This window comes from Patiria miniata, unplaced genomic scaffold (assembly GCF_015706575.1).
Source record: "Patiria miniata isolate m_02_andy unplaced genomic scaffold, ASM1570657v1 HiC_scaffold_7, whole genome shotgun sequence".
Classification (NCBI taxonomy): Eukaryota; Metazoa; Echinodermata; class Asteroidea; order Valvatida; family Asterinidae; genus Patiria; species Patiria miniata.
Window position 1 is genome coordinate 20,707,653 of NW_024037074.1, and position 19,327 is coordinate 20,726,979.

Sequence of the window (19,327 nt, forward strand, 5' to 3'; positions counted from 1 at the left end):
ACCGTACTTGCAGGGTACCATTGTCCCTAATGTTGCCCTTTGTTCCCGGTAGCCATAACATTCCCTTGTTTTCGCACAGTTAAAGGAAAACCGGAGGAAAAATTTTTTTACTCACACTTTGTAAACTCTCTCAAACCAAATATTTATCCTGATTTCTTTGGGTGTTCCTCTTCATTTTGCAACAAATGACCCTAACCCAAAAATGCCTCTAAACCTGTTTTCCAGAGAGGGCGAAACCTCATTTGGACCTGGCTTAGTCCACCTAACGTTAACACAACCTGCATTATGTGGACCTGTTGCTGTTAGGTCCAAACAAAGATGGCAAGGTTGGTACACATATACACAAAGAAGGAATGTACATGTATACGCTATCGCAATATCCCCCTCCAGCTTACAGCCAAGAGGATAAAAATGAAGAGTTTACCTCGCTTTCAATTTAATATGGCTGACCAGTGAATAAAGCCTATTGACCGATCTTGTGGCTCTCGTTTTGTTGTGAAAGTGAGCTCAATTCAATTAAAAAAAGAATCTGCAACTGGTACATCCATTTCCTTTATCTCATGCATTACCGGTATTACATTTACGTCAGAAAATAGCAGTGGCGTAGCTGGGGGGGGGGGGGGGGGGGGGGGGGGCTGGTACATTTCATGGGGGGGGGGGGCTTCATGTAGATCAATGATAATTTTTTTAGAAACTCAAAATCTCAGTGGGGGCGACTGGGGGGGCGACAAGGTTTCATGCCCCCCCCCCCCCTGAAGTGATGTCTTGATGACATCATCATATTAATAAGCAAAAGAGTGATGTCATTTCAGGCAGAAACAGAAATTATAAAGTTTGCGGGTAACACCATGCGGAAAGAAATCTCTTCTTGGAAGAAGTGTGGTGCTGAAAAGAACTGGTTGGTCAGGAGGTTGGGCCTGAGGACGGACAGAGCACACTGTCCGTAACTTATCGATTCTTTTCTGAACAATACTTCTTCCAAGAAGAGATTTCTTTCCACATGGTGTTACCTAGTCTATGTAATTGACCGTGGGGAAAGCCACGGTCTATTACATATGAACTGATTTGCTGATTAATTAGTCAAGACAACGGCATCTTGACCTCTAGATTTTTACCAATCAGTGGGCGCTTTCTATGTCGAGTGTTCGATCATTCACCTTTGTCGCTTCTAGACATGGATAAAAATAACCCCGCTAGACACAGCAACAATGGCTTTGGTCACACACTATTATGTTACGCGACACGTACGCGATTCACTGGAAACACTGGATTCGCGCGAGTTGACCAATCACAGTTTAAGTCCTGATTTGGGAATGAAATAACATCACAATTTAGTAAAGTCGACTCCGATTGGCTGAAGCGTGAGATTGCACAAATCTGCAATGCTTTGACATATCAGACGTTATGCAGGAGACTTGGCCCATGGATAACGGGTGATACTCAGACTAGGTGTTACCCGCAAACTTTATAATTTATCTCATCCGCCACGCAAAGCTTTGAGTCATATATATCAGGCAGAAACCTCAAATGTTACACTACCTGTATTTCAGCACAAAAAGTTGCCAGAATTTTTGATATTTTCCTGTCCTAAATTGTCTTTTCTGGGGTGATTCATCTGTACATGGCGGTAAGCCAGTGAGCAAACTTTTCTCCCAGGTGTTTCAACCCTAACAGAACTCAACCCATCAAGCCCCAACAGTAGGCCTATGTACAATTGTTGGAATCTGTCTGGATGGGTACAGTACCCCTAAACTGACAGTCTTTTACATTGGGTTGGCACACCTCCAGAAACTAAGTCAGAAATGTGTGTGCACAGTTTCCCATATGGTGTTGAAATTTGCCAGGATGGGTATGGTTCCTAGTAAATCATGCTAGGGAGTTAGGGTTAATGAACAATTTTTGGGGTTCACAAATTGAAAACCCCTAAAAACTGAACAGTGTTTTTCTGAAATGACATCATAGCAAATGCGCCCTCCGGAAATCATGGACAATTTTAAATGTTTAAAGACATGCACTTTTCAATAAAAGTATTACACCGAATAGGGATGTCAAATAGTTTTCATACATTTAAGAGTAGACAGTTGCACAAAATATATTCCCAAGAAAAATTCATTTCAAACACCTTTTAAATTGGCTGGGTGTATTACTATTCAAATACAAAACCCTAATCATCACATGTTCAAACTTACCCATTTCCATTTTAACAGCTGCTGGCTGACCAACATGTTCAATGGGTGGGGGGTAACCCCTCTCAGTCTCAGTAAGTGTCATGCTATAAATACAATAATGAAGATCATTATTTGCTGCATGTTAGTCAAATGTCAATTTTAATAACCTCTACCTTTGTATTTGTACCTTTGTAACCTCCTATCAGCACAGTGATTACAATTTTTTTTTTAATTTGCAGCAACACAAATGTTGTTCACTTTTTAATAAAACATTCTACAAAAGGGTAGATAGGTATCTGCCCTTTTCAGAAGTGATAATGTGGAAACTGGGAACACTAAAAATGTGCATTGTTTTTAACAGCAGACCACAATACCAAGCATAATGCTATAATAAAAATTAAGAACAAAATCAGCGCAGTCAGCCTTTTTAAAATTTCAATTTATTGCAACACAAAAATTGTTATAATTTAATAAAATATTGTACAAAAGGGAAGACAAGTTTCTGCCCCTATCAAATTGGATAATGTAGGGACTGGGAAACGGCCTACTCTAAAATAAAAACCGTGTTTTTGGTTGAACTGATCAAAGACACTAAATGAATGTTTGTAATGACCAAATGTTTGTGATATAACAGTGTACATAACAGAGACATTGCACTGTGTGGAGTTATCTACGTAATGTTCCAGTTTGCTACATTTTATATCCCAAGATCACTGAAGATCGAATTAAGAAACACTGGAAGAACATGGCTCTTTTGATTGTACACATGTAATTATAATATTGGACATTATGATTATAAGCTTAATTTTGGAATATGACTTTTGGGCCTACTCAAGATTGATGGGGTCCCCATTTTGTGGTGTGATGTGGTCAGGCCAGGCTCGCTTTTGATGCTCAGCTTGAGTTTATGGGCAGTGATCAATAACATCCCACGAGCCTATGCTACACTCACACCCCGTTTATACTGGATCCTGCAAGGGGGATTGAAGGGGGATCTCATGGCAAATGTAACCACGAGGTTGGATCGTCTGATCCGGATCTGATCCACCTTTCTCGATACCCCTTTCAGGAAAGATCTACCTTTCTCGATACCCCTTTCAGGAAAGATCAGATCCAGATCTGATCTTGCAATGTCTAAGTATAAACTCAATTGGTGGATTAGACCCTGCAATTTGCCACAACCATCTGGGTCAGCATAGAAAAAGTCAGTGAAAAGTTTGTTTATTGAACCGCCCAGGGAGGTGTGTGCTGCGATGGTCTGTGCACAGTAAATATGCATGGTTGCACTTTGCTGGAATTAATCTGTGTTTCGTCCACGTGCATGAAACCGGAGAATGTGTAGTGATAGGCGCATCTTTTGTTTTAGTCCTTAAAGTGTGTTGGTCATTTCAAAATGATTTCTGCAACCTTAAGTTGTCTTTTTTAAAATTCTGTGAAACCTATTTTTTGTAATTTTGAACATAATCCTTGGGTAGAAAAAGCAATTTTCTTATGCATTTTTCTGTTGATGCCATGCGAAGCAATGCGGTTTAGGGCCTAGTTATTTTTGTGTTGCGTTTAGTCATCTTCGTCGCTATTTTACCCCCAAAGACTCCCTAAATTCAAACCCTAATCGACTACTAGTAGGGTAACTCCAATAGCCTGGATATGTGGTTTACGTTTTCTTTACTAAGACCAGAACGGGGCCCGCAACTATACACAATCGTCATGAAATCGCTAACCACGACAAGTTCCCAAATCTGATAATTTATCTATTCCTGTTTATGCCACATGTATGTTGTTTTAGATTCGTGATTTGATTCGCTAGATCTTTTTATATTCCCAGTAAATTGTTGAATTTTTTTTTTGGGGGGGGGAGTTAAATACCACTAAATAGTGTATAAACAAGTGCTCTGAAAGGCAACTGAACTTTGTCATTTGGTCATGGCTTCTACGTCACGGTACAGCGATGTCATTCGAGGACTAGTGTAGACAATGGGTGGAGGACTGATGAAGATTAGGACAAAATTCGGGGGACCATCGTGATTAAAATACTAACTAAAGCCGCCTTTTTGATTCACCGTAACAGTAGGCAACCAATGAGAGCAACAGAGTTGCAATAGCATCATCAATAATGAACAACAATCATATGTTTCTGCACCGATTCACGCGCGAAAAATCTTCTGCGTACACTCAATGACCTTCCTTCTCTTGTAAAATTGGGGATCGAAGCAAGATCGGAATCGAGTGTAAACACGGTACAGTTTATTTGCAGTTAGCTTCCCTGTGGTTTTATTGCGACTGCAGGATCCGATCCCCCTTTGCTGGATCGAGTGTAATACTTCTTTAAGCAGAAGTGCTGATAGATATGAGTATCACTTCGGGTTTTGTGTACATTGTTTGCAGTTTGCATGCATTACCATTACACGCACATGGATATTTGAACTGTCATGGCTGGACTTGGACTTGATTCAAACATGACTCATGACTTCTTGTGACTAGGACTAGAACTAAATGACTCAGACACTCACACTTGACTCAAGCAATTCGACTACAAACACTGCAATCCAATACAATTTTTACAATATTTTTTTAAAATGGTTATAATTAAAGCTGATAAATGTGAGATAAGGTTTGCATGGTGAAGACAGCAATAGGATGAAGTTTACAGAAGCACCATGTGAAAATTCTCCTTGAGTTTAAAGGAGGCTTTTCAAAAAGGTAAACCAACCTTTGAAGTGATAAGGGTTTTTCTGATGTTATTAGTTAACATACCCTACTTTACATACCTATCACTGATAGTAACTATAAAAAAGCCCCATTGTTGTTGAAATGTTGAAGTGTGTGGCAAATGGGATAAGCTCCACGGGACATTCCCATTTTGGGTCTTTTTCAGGAAGCATATGCATGCTGACATTATTTCTTGTGTCATATTGTTGAAATCTAGAGTGTAATTTCTTTTTCTTGGAAAGTCTCATAACGTCTGCAGTCACGTTAGTGCTGTTTAGTTTGTTTTTGCAAATGTTTTTGTTGCATACTTTTGAGGGGTTAAATTCTTTTTTAAGAAAAAAGTTACAACCATTTTTTTGCAGCTAAAAAAAAAAAGTTTTCCAAAGATTTATACACCAATTTGATTCCCCTCCATATGATTTATGCCAATTTCTCTGTGCAATGTTGCCAATACAAGCAATTCACAATATGGCATGCCCCCAATCATCATCATCATGCTGTCAGTGGCGTACCGACAAAGACTGCTTCCATATCATTTGACAGCCGCTCTTCAGCAATCTCTTTGGGTGGATGACCAGGAATTTTCCTCTGTTCAAGATTCCTCTTGATAGTATCCTTGTAACGTAGGCAAGGGCAGCCTCGTCTTCTCACCCAAACAGGGAGTTGAGAGTAGAGGATCTGTTTTGGTAGCCGTTCATGTGGCATTCTCAGCAGGTGTCCTGCCCACCGGGGGTTCTTTCTTATAAGGAGATCTTCCATAGAGGGCAGATCTGCTCGCTCGAGGACCTCCCTGTTTGTTACCATGTCCTTCCAGGTGATTTTCATTATTGATCTGAGGTGTTTCATCATAAAGGTGTGTAGTACGTTTCTTCACATGTCTTCTGTACAGCGTCCATGTTTCAGCACCATACAAAAGAGTGGATAGAACGATCGCCATGTATGGGTTCAATATCACCAGGTACATGGAGTAGCTTCTGAAAATGCTCCGTCCATCTCTCTAGGACTCTCTTACTGTCTGAGATCTCCTTTCCATCAGATGACTTCAGGTGAACCAAGCCTTTTTTCTGTGCACCCCAAACTTCTTTGAGTTCCTGATAGGAATATTTCATATCATTCCTGTCTGCTGCCCGCTGTAGATCTTGTGCCTTCTGCTCCCACCAGTTTGATTTCAGTTTTCTAGTGTACTTTTGTAACAGCCTGCAAGCATCTTTATAAGCTGTCACAGTAGATCTAGTACTTCTAGTCTGTAACACTCTTTGGTGGGCCTGGTCTTTCTTCTCAAGTTGTTTCAGTGTGGAATCTTCAGGATCAAACCAATCTTGATGTTTTTGATTGGTTTTACCAAAAGCAGATATGTGTTGGTCATACACAACTTTTCTGAGAGACGTCCACTCCTGGTCCAGCCACAAACTTTCTCGCATCTCCCATTTGTCTAGTGCCTTTTCCATCTCCTGTTCTAACGTTTTCCTGTAATAAGCTGTCTTTGGCTTCTTAGCTGACTTTGGATCTTAGAAGCTGGTGATCAGTCCAGCAATTAGCTCCACGCATAGCTCGGGTGCTATGGATATCCAACTTGTCTCTTTGCCTTGTAATGATGTAATTGATCATGTACCAATGTCTGGAACGAGGGTGCATCGAGGTGGTTTTGTGGTTGTCCCTCTGTTTAAACATTGTGTTTGTTACTATCAACTTAAATTCAGAGCAAAGAGCTAGTAAGAGTTCACCATTCGTGTTGCAACTGCCAATACCATGTTTACCTATGACCATGGACCATTTACTGTGGTCTTTTCCTATTCTGGCATTGAAGTCCCCAATCTGAGTAGCAGCTTGTCCGTGCAAAGGGTGTTTTGTAGCATGAAAGCCAGCTGGTTGTAGAAGGCTTCCTAAAAAATTGATTCATCTGGGTTTGTCATAGTTGGTGCATATACACTGATTATAGGGGCACTGCAGTTATTTTTTGGTGGTAGTCTCATCATTGTAGTCCTGTCACTCACTGGTTTAGGCAAAAGTCTGGATACTATGTCTTTCCTGATGACAAATCCAACTCCAGATTCTCTGCATTCGCCATCAGACTTGCCACTCTAGAAGGTGTACTCCAGGTCATTGAGTCTGCCAGACTCAGAAAAACGTGTTTCACATAAGGCGGCAATGTCAACTTGGTATTTCTCAAGCTCCATCGCTACCCAATGCTGTACGTCTTCCAGGTCGGCCAGTTGCTTCTCTGTCGAGAAGAGTCCTAACGTTCCATTGAGCAACCTTCAGAGACATTCTCCTCTCCGAATGTTTTACTTCCTAGCTTATCTCCATACCCACCGAGCTGGTATGGAGATAATTGCTTTTGTACATTTCATGAAAGCTGCTTGCAAGAATGTTAAAGTGCTGATAGCTTTTGCAAGTTACGATCAGCACTCTCTCTTGGAGCTAGAGTTATCTCACACTGGCAAGAACATGTCAAGACAGGCATGAACTTTAGACCCTGCAGTGGCTAGCCGGAGGATGCCGGGGGTTCCTGGCAATCATCCGCCCTTTGTGTTGCACCTATCCCACAGGACAGCGGGTTTTGAGGTGGTGGCATTTGCAAAGGCTGACGAGTTCTACCTCGATCAGTTCTCCTTCTCCAAGGCAGACTGCCGACCTAGACTGACAAATTCTACCTACTCGGGTTTGTGAACAGAGTTGTCCTTCTCCTAGGTGGATTGTAAACCAAGACTAACGAGCTCCACCTACCCGGAGTACCTGGTTATAGCGCAAGGGACCCGCTTGCATCCTCCATCATTCAGTAAAAACAGCGTCGGCACGGGAAGCCAGACAGTAGGACTTGAGACGCTGTGCTATGCAATGGGTTATTTCAGTGGAGAAGGAGCTGCTCAGTTCTCTAGTGCACCCCAGCACATCCTCACCCCTTTCCCCCCAATATGATCCCAAAAAAACTGCATTTCCGGCTCTCAGGTTGACATTGGTAACTAGGGCCTACACAACGCATTACCGCACTTTCAAGATGGCAGACATTCAGCAAGTAAGATCGATGTGAGTCAACGAACTGAAGAAATATTGGAATAATTGCGGCATCCCATGTAATGACAAGAAGGGAGAGTTGCAAGATTTGGTTGAGAAAGCTTGGACAAGGCATGATGTTTTAGTGCTGCACGTGATTGCTATAGAACAGAGTCACATGATGTTGACTTTTTCCCACAATGCAATGTGGGTTTCTGTTGATTTGAGCCCTCTAACGACAGTTAAGCGGTATTGTGAATCACTTCTTTTAATGTAATATACAATTGACACCAGAGCGTAAGCATGCGGCTAGTATAGTCAATGCCGGTGGTACGCGGCACAGCACGCACACTAAACCTGGCAAACCACCAACTTGTTTTCAAGTCTAACTTGGCAACAACATCTACTGCCAGAAAAATACAAAGACATGTATCTAAAAGTAAAATTTCCATTCAGCTAGTAATCTCACAATACTGGAAAATTTCTTTTCAGCTAGTGCACATATTTGTTTTCTGTTTCTATGTATTTATTCCAAGCACTAATGAAACTCGGATTTGTAATGTTTTGAGTAGTCTGCATGATTTCCCCAAACATTCCGGCAGCACATGCATGTGGCAAGCTCACACCGTGATCCACCACCCCGTGACACAGCATATGGCTTGGAACACGGAGAGTTTCATTTCATTTTATTTGATTTATTTGATTTATTTGATTTATTTGATTTAATTGATTTATTGGACTTATTTGACTTATTTAACTTATTTAATTTATTTAATTTATTTAATTTATTTAATTTATTTAATTTATTTAATTTATTTAATTTATTTAATTTATTTAATTTATTTAATTTATTTCATGTATTTCATGTATTTCATGTATTTCATGTATTTCATGTATTTCATTTATTTCATTTATTTCATTTTTCGGGATACATTTGTTACAACAAACAATAACATTAAATACTCAGAAATACACGAGCATTTTAGACAAAACATACACGCACACTCAATGATTTCATTTACATGAATGGGGGGGGGGGGTGGGGGTGGCGGCGTACCATACTTTATACCATACTTTCAATAGGGGTGGTGTTCAAATCCAACAATTATTAACACTTTATTACAGAATAGTGTCATCAAATCAGTGGCGTAGCAAGGTCATTTTTATTGAGGGAAGGGGATAAATATTTCTTGAAAAGGGCACTTGCACATCCATACTGAAATGTAGACACGTTATTTTTTTCAAGACACTTTGCCTCCGTAAAATAATATAGTGGGGGGGGGGGGGGAGGACGATTATGCACACTAACAGACAATATATGGTGCTTTTCAGAGCGATACAGACGTGAAATTAAAAACAATAATTAAATACCCCCCTTACACGCCCATGCAAATATGCCCGTCACCCAGCCCTCTCTGTCTGAATTGTGTGCACAGGCATATATTATTGCCAGTAAAAATTGTTTTGGGTGTCAGAGCAGGGGGAGGGGGGTCCACCCCCAAAACTCCCTCTCTGGATCCGTACCTGCACAAACGGTGTTTGTATTGTTTTCGTTAATTACACCAGAGCTCATAGCCAAGTTGTGTATTGTTGAGGTCAATGCCAACGGGAGCTCCTCATGCACTTTCGAATCAAGATGGCCGACTCATGAAGGCAAAGAAATTATCACCCAACCCATCGATTAGACCTTTTAAAAAAAAAATTGCCCATTGTAAATGTATACGGAATATAACTTACTGAATCCCTGATATGTCATCTCCAATTCTTTCCTGTTGATTCCAGAACTCACTGCCAATACGATCTACAAAGTCAAACAACATTGTCAAACATGTTCTAAAAAAATGAATTTCAAGTCATTTTTGTTTTATTCCACTTTTACGCATCTTTCTAGTAACAATAAAAAAAAAAACCTTAACACCTCCTATGCAAACATACATTCTGTGCAAAGTTGTCCTTAAGAACTCCAAGACTACATTTTAAACAGAACTGATTTGCTATGACTGTTTTGTAACTTGACACAGCTATGCTTTGACTGTAGGTGATTGAAGTCAGCTGTGCCTTCTTCTTGCCTGCTTTTGTCTGTTGACTGAATTTGACTAGTCACAGTATGAAATATGATCTGACCGTTGGTGACTTGCCTGTGTAAAAGGCATGGCAGGGGAGCGGAATGATATTTTTTTACTGTCTGTGACTGTTCAAACAGCAGGAGGGTTAACAAATCAAAGGCTAGGACTTCTCATGGACTGGTGTCTTCAATCCTATTAAATCAAAAGCTTAGCCAACCATTAGGGCTGTGCATTCCTATTTAACCCTAACCACCCCAACTCCATCCAAATCCATCCCCACATTTTGGTGGAATTGGGGGCATTGGTTTTGCAGGCCTGGTGTAACTTAATATTGATGGAGTATGATGGACTTGGGCCTAATGGCCTGAAGCAGTGCTAGGGGTATCGATTGATTTTATCTAGCTTCCTGTATTGCTATTGTGATAAAAGCCATGTGTAGCAAGTCCATGAATGTCAACCAGTGGGTCGGTGGATTCCATTATGTCATGCACAGTTTTGTATTGGAACCACAGTGATTGATGGATTTTTATGGACTTGCTCCAGTTCCCAGTAAAAGACACTAGGGAGTAAGGTATAATTAAGTAAACATTGGAGCTAACAATTTTATTGCTAAACAACCTCTAAATCGTTGTTGCATTTTACCTGAGTGGCAAGATACAAAAGGTACCGGTATGTGGATGTAAATATAAGGCTTGTTTCAATTATCAGATGGTTTCTTAAATTTCTCAGTATTGTTATATCCATGCCCGTAAGACTCTGCCAAGATAATTCGCACACAATGCCACTTCACAACAGCTCAGGAGCCATAATCCACGAGCCCTGCACCCGATTTCATCAAACTCTTCGTAACTTACGATGCATCGCAGCGATGCGACGCGTCGTATCTCTACGATGCGTCGCAGCTGCGACGCGTCCTGCGATCCATTTCACAAAACACGTCGTAAGTGCGACGCGTCGTAGGTGTATTTATAGCACAACTCGGTGACTGTTTTATGTATTTAGTCAGCGTACAGTAAATAGTCGTCTGATATTCAACAAACAGTCGTCGGATCTCAGCTCGAAATTTGTTAAAACGTAAAACAAAATGGCGGCCGTGCGATGCAACTTTGAAGGAAAACAAACTCTCATTGGACTGTATAGCTACTTTGAAATTTCAATTCTAATATTCCGGTCTAATTCATAATTATTCAATGAATTTTCTATTTACAACTTTACACACATTGCCTCGGTATTATAATCTCGTTAATGTAATGTTTATGGCATAAAACTGGCTTAGAAATGACTCTTCTTATTTTGCGACGACCACTAGACACGTCTTAACTTGCGACGTGTTTTAAGCCGTTGTCAAGGAACTTACGACGCCTTCAACACATCGCAACTTTCGTGAAATGGAAGATACGACGCGTCGCGAGTTGCGACGTGTTTCACGTCGTAACTCGAGTTGCGACGCGTCGCAGCGCTTCGTGAAATCGGGTGCAGGTCATGAATATTGTGTGCTATCATTGTCCAGGGTAATGCAAAACTCTTTAGCAGTCTCTGCCCAGTCATTCATCATCATTCATCATGGCAGCTCCTTGTCTGCAAGACCCAATTCTGTTTCTCCTAGTACTGCCCATTCACTCTAGTAAATGATCATCGAGATGGAACCAAACAGTAGTCCAATGGTAGTTCATTGAAACAAACAAATAGTTTTTTGTTGTGGACATTGGACATCAAGGAAGTTCTAAAGCCTTTAGCAAAGAAGGACAGGCACTGAAATTTAGTACCTACTCAAAAAAATATCCACCTACAGAATGAACAATTACAGCCAATTACCTGTAATTTGCAGACTGCATAACAAAACACCAAATTTTTCCAAGAGGTGAATTTAATATAATTTATACCTTTATCTCACATGTTTAAAGCAAAACCTTAGTCCCTCAATTTAAACAACCCCCCCCCCCCCACACATTATTAGATCGCTTTTAACAAAGGATGGCTCTGTTTGTGATAGCAGCAGCTCACAGAATTGCATCAAACACCCACTGCAAAATTGTGCCTTTTGCACTTCAGTGTCCCCCCCAAACCCCCCCCCCCAACCCCTCAAAGTGCCATCTTTTTTACAGCATATAAAATGATAAATCACAAATATCAATACACATTTGGAGAGTATGTGTATAGTTCATTAGTTTTTTAACAACGAAAACATGTTTCTAATTGGATAAATATTATTGATATCTGGCCAATTGAAAACAAGTGCCGTTTTTTTTATTTTGTCCACGGCGAGTGATATTTGACTGCTGCAATAAGAACACGGGCCGGAGATTGCATCCCTGAAAGAGGCTACTAACAGAGGGCAGAGCAGAAGAGTAAACGTAAGAAGTTTAACCAAACTGTCCTTTTCAGGACTAATATTTCTTCCACAAGGAGAAATAACCATTGTTAAAAAAAAAAGAGTTAAAACCAAAAAAGAACCATATAAAGAAACACGACAGAGAGCAAAACTACCCTCACCCCAAATCCATTACATTCCTAATAAATGACAATAAAGACCGTGGACAAAATGAAAATTGGACTTTTTTTTTTAATCATCTGTGCATGTTTACTTACATCCTCGTCCATAGTCTACTGCTGGAATTGACCTTTCGATGAGGTAGCGATCTTCCTGTACTTTACGGTAATCATCACCATGGTTCATCACTAAAGATGACACTGGCTTCTCTAGTAACTCTGTAAATACATACAATTGTGTTAACACATTGAAAAATAAATTTAAGAAACACACATTACATTTCACCAAAAAGTAAATCTGAATCATTGTTGCGTACCTATTTTTAGGAAACTACTTTAAATCTAGCAGAGACTGGAATAAGAACACAATGCTAGCGTAACACAACTGTAAATTACCCTGGTATCTTGCACAGTTTTTAATATCTTGATGAAAGTAATCTGATTCCTCAAACCACATGCACTCAAACCACATGCACTCAACAATGTCAATCCCCATTTTTGGCCCAATGTTACTGACTGTTAATAACCACTATAAATCCCCAAAAATACAACTGACATAAATCTCACTTCTGCCAGAAGCCTGGATTTAAAGTGGATTCCTGTAAAACTTAATAACTGTCAAAACTTGAAGTTGGACCACACACACTGAATACATTAAATTTCTTACAATTGTAAAAGCTTTTAAACATAATTCATGGCAATATGCACGTTGATAACATGGGTATTGTGACATTTTGCAAGTGGGCAATAAGCAATTTGCAAGTTAAATTTGAATTAAATCTGGAACGCTGACTTCATTCAATGCTTTGCATGTTTAAACTTTGCATAATTCTCCCGACCGCCGACCAAAGAGACTGTTACTATATCACGTGATTCAAGGCAAGCCTTACGCTAGCAACCCTCAGCTCTGGCATGCTCTGGTGTCTTGTGCCATTCTCACCCATTGTGAACGATGTATTGGTGCTGAGCGTCTCTTACGCAACTATGCAAGAGCTTGCCCCAAATCATGTGATTTTAGAAACAGTGTCTTTGGTCTGGAGAATTCAAAGTTAAAATGTGCCAAACATTCTGAGCAAGTCGGTGTACCAGATGTTTTTTCAATTTTAAATCCCAAAGGGTATAGGTCACTCGCAAATGGCTTATCACATCGTCATTGTAATGGAAGTTACTATATTCAAAGCCTACTGACCATTTTGAAACATCATAATAAACAAGAGGTTCGCATTTGTTGAGTTACAAATGCAGAGTGGTCGGGCAGACAACATTAGAGATCCAAAGATCAACATTGTAACAGATCATTATTTTGACTGGGAACATAATCATAACACAGGGATCGAATGATAGAATTAAATAACAAATTATCATTTTCAAATTCTCCCTGCAAGTAACTTCCGGTCTGATGACGTCATGATTTTGAAACCTTGCTGAGGAAAGTTGCCACTGCTTTGATCATCAGATCAAGACCAGATTTGACACAAACTAAGAAATTATACGTGTGATTGTTTTCAAGTGTCATCTTGATGACGTCATCATATGTTAGGCTACACCTACATGTGTGATTGATTTTATACGATTTTGATTGCTGGTTTTTTTTAATGTATGAGTTTATACAAAGAAAACAATCCTCCAGAGTCACGAATCAGACAAAGACAAAATATTTGTCGACCCAAAACAGTATCCAATTGGGTGGGTAGATAATAGTACAGTAAACTCCGGCTAAGTCGGCACTCTCGGGACCTGAGAAATTGTGACGGCTACTAATGCCGAGATCTGCTGTAAGTCGTCATTTTGCCGACTTATATGAATGGCCTTTTGCACACATGATTCATTGCACTAATTGGCTTCGATTTACCCTGGTGTATCTCCTTACCCTTACCAAACTAGACTGCTATAATAGCATGTGCATAGCAGTTCAATAGCATTTAAACAGCATGTGCATGCTATTATAGCATCCACATAGCATTCACAGAAGATGATGACTGGATGACTGCTAACTTTAGCAGTCCATATAGCATTCTCAATAGCATGCAGAATGAAAATAGCATTCCAAATAGCATGCGGGCTTCAAAGCATTCTGCATAGCATGCAAGTGAAAGAGGGAGGACTGCAAATTGAGTACAGCATTCCAATTTAGCAGTCAATTGTAAAATAATTTTAAAGTATAGCATTCCGTGGCTAAGCATAGCCTGCACAATAGCACTTCAATATATAAGCCAATCATATCATGGACTACAAGTCACATGATCAGTGATGGCCTTGTGCATTCCACAGATTAACAGTCAGTGTGGGAAATTTGAAAACTGCAGTCAGTTGAATATCGTCAGTGCAGAGTGCAGTATAGGCTGCACATAGTTTTGCAAGAAATTGTAGAAAGCATGGACATTACCTTATGGCATGAATGCTTGTGGATATAATTTCATGTTCACATGCATGCACTCAACCTGTACATTGTTGTACATGTACATGACAAAATACACTGGATGACTGGCTGAAAGTCTTTGGAATTGACAACTTAAAAGCAACAGTTGAACCAAGCAATATGGAGCCTCCATACACATGTATGCAACACACTCACAAATTGCTTGTATTTGGTAAGTCTACAGTTTGTTCTACCAATGGGTCTATATTCCTACATGGTGGGTATTCAGTTTTTGGCTAGATAAAGACAATTTTATTCTGGCTTTGAGTATGTTAGTGTTCATGGTGTATGTGATGTTGAACATTCCTTCATCCAATTGATTGAATTTTTGAATCAGCTGGATATCGGATGATAAATGTTTTTAATTGTGATGCCAACTGGCATAAAAGTGACTACTGGTTGCTTCAAAGATAATTCAAATTATAAGCAGAGAATTGATGCATTAAATTTCTGGCCATTGCTTTTATAAGCATGACAATGTTAGACAAAAACAAAGAGTGTCCCCATGTTTGTACAGCAATTCTGAGGCTGATAAAGTCTTAAAGAACAATTTTCTTATTTCATATATTTTGATCACAGCTAGTCTGTATACATAGGTCTATTAAATTTCAAAATGGTGTTAGCTGTGTTAAATATGGTTCAATACATGAAATTATTAAAGCTGATATAACACAAGTAATTTTTGGTATAAATTGTGACATTGAAAATGTATGTTGTAGGATGCCCGTGTCCATGTCACGATATAGCAGTCATGATAGCATTCACATAGCATGCATCATAGCATGCGAATGCTATTCTCATAGCATGCGAATGCTATTCTCATAGCATGCGAATGCTATTCTCATAGCATGCGAATGCTATTCTCATAGCATGCGAATGCTGTTATAGCATTCACGTTTGCATGCCTAAATAGCATTCTCCATAGCATGCGAATGCTACAGCTTATTTACATAATTCGGGCTTCTGACATGCTATAAAACTGCTATCTGATTGCTATCCTCAAGGAATGCTATGAAAAATGCTTTAGGAAGTACAGACATGGCTTTTTGTGAATGCTATCAAATGGCAGTTCTCATAGCATTCGCATGTTAGTTGCATGCTAAAGGAATGCCAAATGACTGCAGTCAAGTTTGGTAAGGGTAATGCTTGAGTTGAATCCAGCAAATTAATCCTCGAATTGTATCATCACGTTTGGGGTATTGATATAGTGGAGACCACGAACATATGTACGTGCACGCATGTAACAAATTAAATGCGTGCGTGGTCCGGTATATACCACGCACGCATTGACTGCAGCACTAGTCATTCCATAAGATGACCCCCAAAATGGACAGAGCGCATGCATATAGACTAGAGGGGGTACTGGTATTGATATGCTCACAATGCATATATGGGATGTATGCAGTAGGACACCCTTTTTCGACACCGATACATGCACTATATGCAGCGATCACGGCACGGGCCGTGCCAAACCACTTTTCACTAGACACTTCTTGGAAACCGCAGCACAGGAAGTCGATGCTAATGCGTGATTTGTTGAATGCCGACTTACGCAAAGGATTTTGTAATGCTTTTTATGGAAACGGGACCGACAGTAACACGACGTCTTGAGCGAAATGGCGACTTATAAATGCAAACTTAGAAATAAAAAATTCAATGGAAATGCATTACGGACAATCGGGACTTTATTCAGACGGCCGACTTGAACGATTTGACGAGTTGTATGATGTCCGTTTAGCCGGAGTTTACTTGCACAAAATCTGAAAGTCTTGCATTGAGGAAATTATTAGTCTGATTGGCTCAAAATTCTGATTGAACATTGTCTAACACGATTTATGTTGGAAAATTTACTGCTAAATTTGTGATAAACGTACACCATCAATGTGTTTTAATGAGATTTAATGTCAAAGAAAAAGTCCATCTATTTAACTAGTTTTCTGACATGATAATATTCTGCAGATCGGTAGATTTGACACATTTTAACTGAAACTTTATGATCTTCCAAACGTACCGTATATATCATTTGTGTTCATTTTTTTGAATGAAAGAGTATTTCTGATAATTAACATCTTGAAAGGCAGAAAAGCCAGCTGCATTGTTTGTAAACAATCAACACGTCTAGTTTATAATGAGGGTGGAATTGTATGAACTGCTCATGATGGAAACATTACAGTGAACTGCGGTGAACTGCAGCAAGAAGTGGAGAATCAAGTGGCACATTTAAGCTTGGAGAATGTGGTCTGTAAAAATAAAACTGAAGTTGGTATTTGACCTTTGACATCATTATCGTATGAAGGTTGCCATATGTTGCATCTATGACTCACGTTTAGTTCCCATTTGACTTAAACTTTTCAAATGAGACCAATTTTACAATTTCTACCAATTTGACAACTTGACCTCAAATGACCTTTGACCTTGGCATGTTACCTTTGACATAATTATCATATGAAGGTTGCCATTGCTACGACTTAAGTTTTGTTCAAATTGGACATCAACTTTTCAAATGAGACCAATTTTACATTTTCAGTCTAGTGGACAACTCAACCTTAGATGACCTTTGACCTTGGTATGTGACCTTTGACAGTATTATCATGAAGATTGCCATATTACATCTATGACTCAAGTTTGGTTCCAATAAGAGACTTTTGAGATGGTGGTGGCAGCAAACACACCGGTCCTTTTCAATTGTTAACATGTATTTCATGTTTCTAAAGCACACATGCTCAATATGATGCTAGAAAAATGGAAAAATTACCGGTGTGTTTTTAACCAATGTACCACACACATACATGTACAATGTATACGGAAGGACATATTGACATACAGACGACTCATTGGAAAGGACATGTGGGGTGATGGCATTGTGTTCCTTTTATCCCTTTTTCTAAAGATTTCACATCCGGGGTGATGTTTTTCTATAGGTTTCACAAGTGGGGTGATGTTCTGAAAGGACCATCACCCCACATGCGGGTTATGGTCAGCACGTACAGACATACGTACAGACATGTAGTGATTGCATGGTCTCTTTCCTGAACTCCGTTCGGGCGAGACAATAAATTACAAGAATAAGCCAAATAAAAACAAACACCCTCCCCCCAAAAAAACGCACACAAAAAACAGAGAAAATAATTTAAACAAAGAATATGATTGCCAAAATGACTACCTAAAACCGCATTAATTTAGCCAAAACAAATTTGGCGGATTTATTTTATATAGTTCAACTTACTGGCACACCACACAAATAATATTTGATACCACATTCAAGGCTGTGATGTATGTAGTTCTGAAAATGTCATAAATTTCCACTTTTCGTCCAAGTCCACTTTCACGAAAAATAGTACCCAAAAGCAAGTTATAAGGTAAAGCAGCATTCTTCTGCATAATGTAACTGCATTAACCAAATTATCATGCTATTGCTCTCACTTGATATGAAGCCCTGTTGCTTTTTCCTCTCTATCATCTTAAGTTGCCAATTGACCAGGGCATTATTTTCATCCAGGAAGGGGTCTCGTGGCTTAGGTTCATTCTTCTGTTTCTTCTCATACTTCAAGCTTGGAGTCTTTGGCCTGATTGGAATGGAGTCTATCTTTGTCTAGTTAAATTAACACAAATACAAACACATATAATAAACAAATGTGTACAAACTTAATGAACACAGCTGATCTGATACACCGTGCCCTCTGGAGACATGCACACAATAGGGAACAAAAGATTGTATACGTCTCCACAGGGCAATTTCTATAGATGAATACATCTCCACAAGGTCTTCACGAAATACATATATGGATTTTACTTAAAAACTAGGAATTTCCAAGGTACGGTGTATTGATCTGTCGCAAATGGCAGAGTTTTAGAAAAGAGATATTAAGTCCGAATTTCAGCCAAGGAAATTAATATTGGTTAAAATAAGAGCATTTTAAAACTGTACATTCAAACTCGAAAACTTCAGAACATGAGAGCAAAGAAATGTCTCCACAAGGATACAAATTTCAGTATGCGTGGTCAAGTTGACAAGCAGGAAGTTCTCTCAATATTTTCCCCTCTCACTGTTCCATGCTTTCACTTAGCAGGTGGGCAATAGAATGCTCTACAAATGATCACTTGGATGAACAGTTTTATTGAGCTCCACGTTACAGCAGTCAATTTTCACTACACATTGTATAACACATCACCTGTACATTATGCACAATTGTTGTGTTGTTTTTTGTGTGTTTTTTTTAACGAAATAATTAATCCCCAAAACGAATGCAAACATTCAGTTGTTTTTCAACAAGAAATTTATTAATTGCATTTTTTCTAAGATTAGTATGTGGAAATATTTGCAATTTACATCCAATAATTGTCTGAAATGCATCCATTCGGTTTACAACTTGTACATGTATTGAAAAAGTGTGCACACATGTCAATCACTGTGCATTCATTTTTCTGGTTGTTCATGGACATGTCAAATGGTTACATGATAGAGGCAAATTATTAAAATT

General features: G+C 39.3%; 1 protein-coding gene across 1 annotated transcript in view; it reads right to left on the bottom strand.

The window, feature by feature from the left end:
• Positions 1-19,327, bottom strand: part of LOC119745801 (MYCBP-associated protein-like) — a 114,764-nt gene that overhangs the window by 77,385 nt on the left and 18,052 nt on the right. The window contains exons 6-9 of the mRNA XM_038222409.1: positions 18,270-18,438; positions 12,527-12,646; positions 9,609-9,672; positions 2,190-2,272 (exon numbers count right to left, since the gene is read on the bottom strand). Coding sequence (XP_038078337.1) covers positions 2,190-2,272; positions 9,609-9,672; positions 12,527-12,646; positions 18,270-18,438 — 436 coding nt within the window. The remainder of the gene's footprint in view (positions 1-2,189; positions 2,273-9,608; positions 9,673-12,526; positions 12,647-18,269; positions 18,439-19,327) is intronic.